The following is a 2,315-nucleotide window of genomic DNA, read 5'->3' on the forward strand; positions in this document are numbered from 1 at the left end:
CACAGACAGCCTCTCACACACTTTTTTTTAAAAGTTAGTTTTCGTTGTTAATTCTTGTAGATTGTTGCTTGAAAAAAAGAAAGAACTTGGTGATGCTGCCAACAAACTTAAAAATGGTCTCAGTAAAATTGATGAGACACGGGAGAAGGTGCAGAAAATGTCTGTGGAATTGGATGAAGACAAAATAAAAGTGGCCCAGGTACAGCAGCAATGCGACGAGTATTTGTCGGTGCTGTTCCAACAAAAGAAAGAAGCGGACGACCAGCAGAAGGTAAACTTTTTGAAATTGTTCAGTGTATGATACACATTCCCAATTTTAATTCTATATTTAAGAGATGAGGAATTATTTACATTATTTACAATTGACAGATATTTGTCCTCATCTTGTTTGTTGTTAACACAACGTTTCTGCTGATATACCTTCCAGCCTTCATCAGGTGTTTTGGGGAAATTTCGATCCTGGGTTCTCATTCCTGAAGTATTTTTCAATGATGTTGTTGTTGTTCAGGTCACTGCCTGGAATCGAACTCAGAATCTTGAAGTTAGTAGCCCGCGCTCTTAACCACTACGCCATATGCCCGTTGGCAATTATGGAGTGAATTTTTAGGGCTTATAAATCTTATATTTTCCTATCCTTCCTTAATACCGGTTCCCATATGCTACTCATATCTGTACTCGGTCTGCTTAGGAGGTTTTTGTGTCCTAGCGTATGTGCTGCTTCTTTTAGTTTTCATATTTTCCAGTGGTATTCTCTGTCTATTATTTTAACTTCATCCCACAGGGGGAGGTGGTCTCCCTTTTTCCATACATGATCAGCTCTGAAGGCTGGAGGGGGTATATCAGCCAAAACGTTGTGCTAATAACAAACAAGATGAGGACAAATATCCGTCAATTGTAAATAAAGTAAATAATTCCCAATTTTGTTTTTCAACCATTAGAGTAATTTGGGACTCATGAAAGAAAAGGTAAGTAAAATCACATGCAGGTGATGGTACCATTTAAAAAGCTCTCCTGCTGGTGCTGCATAAATGCACCCATGCCAGTGACATGTAAAAGGCACCCAGCACACTCTTAAGGGGTTGGTATTAAGAAGGGCATCCAGCTATAGAAACCATGCCACAACAGACAGTTGGAGCCTGGACAGCTCTCTGCCAGCCAGCTCCATGTCAAACGATGATGATGATGAAAGCTTTGTCTTACTCAGAATGTCTGAGACAAGGGCTAAATTAAAACTCTGAAAACAGACGTTGGCATTTAAGACAAACCTTATGAAAATGCTTTGGACAGACGAAGGGTTAATCCATCCTGTGTTTGTTGTTTGTTAATCTTTACTAATCCTCTCTCTCTCTGTTATTACAGTTTGTTGCCCAGAAAAGTGAGAGAATATCTGAAGAAGAAATTAAATGCAAGCACATGGCCGACCTTGCCCAGCAGGATCTTAGCGAAGCTATGCCTGCCCTTGAAGAGGCTATGTTAGCTCTGGAAGCCCTAAACAAGAAGGATATTGGTGAGATTAAATCGTATGGTCGGCCCCCAGCTCTTGTGGAGAAAGTAATGGAGGCTGTGATGATATTGAAGGGAAGCGAACCAAACTGGGCAGAAGCAAAACGGCAACTCGGTTAGTGTCAGTGATTTGGTTTGGTTTCTGTTTTTATAGATGTACATAAAACTGAATGCGTAGTTTATTCAACAATGTTTATTCAACTGGCCTTCGTGCGGGTGACACGTAAAAGCACCCACTACACTCTCAGAGTGGTTGGCGTTAGGAAGGGCATCCAGCTGTAGAAACTCTGCCAAATCAGATTGGAGCCTGGTGTTGCCATCTGGCTTCACCAGTCCTCAGTCAAATCGTCCAACCCATGCTAGCATGGAAAGCAGACGTTAAATCATGATGATGATCATACACACACATTTATATGTATGTATATACCCATACATATATATGTGTGTGTTTCAGTGTATTTGTCTCTCTGTCTATTTATGTTTCTGTTTACCTATTTAATTATCCCTCCATTTTATCTGTCTGTATATCTAATCGTCTAATTATCTTTAATGTTTTTCTCACTCATTTTGGTAAATGCATGAAGTACCTTTGTTTTCTCTTCTTTTGCGTTCAGGGGACCCCAACTTCATCAAGTCTTTGGTAAACTTCGACAAAGATAACATCAGCGATCGTGTGTTGAATAAAATTGGTAAATACGTTTCCCAAGCAGACTTCACTCCTGATATTATTGGTCGTGTGTCCGGTGCCGCAAAATCCTTGTGCATGTGGGTGAGGGCAATGGAGATGTATGGTAGGATCTATCGAGTCGTGG

The 2,315-nt window shown here is 40.4% G+C and overlaps 1 protein-coding gene across 1 annotated transcript in view; it reads left to right on the top strand.

Annotated features, from left to right (window-relative positions):
* The window catches only part of LOC106877328 (dynein axonemal heavy chain 2), a 141,464-nt gene that overhangs the window by 79,807 nt on the left and 59,342 nt on the right, over positions 1 to 2,315 (top strand). Inside the window, exons 55-57 of the mRNA XM_052976818.1 lie at positions 61 to 271; positions 1,360 to 1,618; positions 2,118 to 2,311. Coding sequence (XP_052832778.1) covers positions 61 to 271; positions 1,360 to 1,618; positions 2,118 to 2,311 — 664 coding nt within the window. The remainder of the gene's footprint in view (positions 1 to 60; positions 272 to 1,359; positions 1,619 to 2,117; positions 2,312 to 2,315) is intronic.

This window comes from Octopus bimaculoides, chromosome 25 (genome assembly GCF_001194135.2).
Source record: "Octopus bimaculoides isolate UCB-OBI-ISO-001 chromosome 25, ASM119413v2, whole genome shotgun sequence".
Lineage (NCBI taxonomy): Eukaryota > Metazoa > Mollusca > Cephalopoda > Octopoda > Octopodidae > Octopus > Octopus bimaculoides.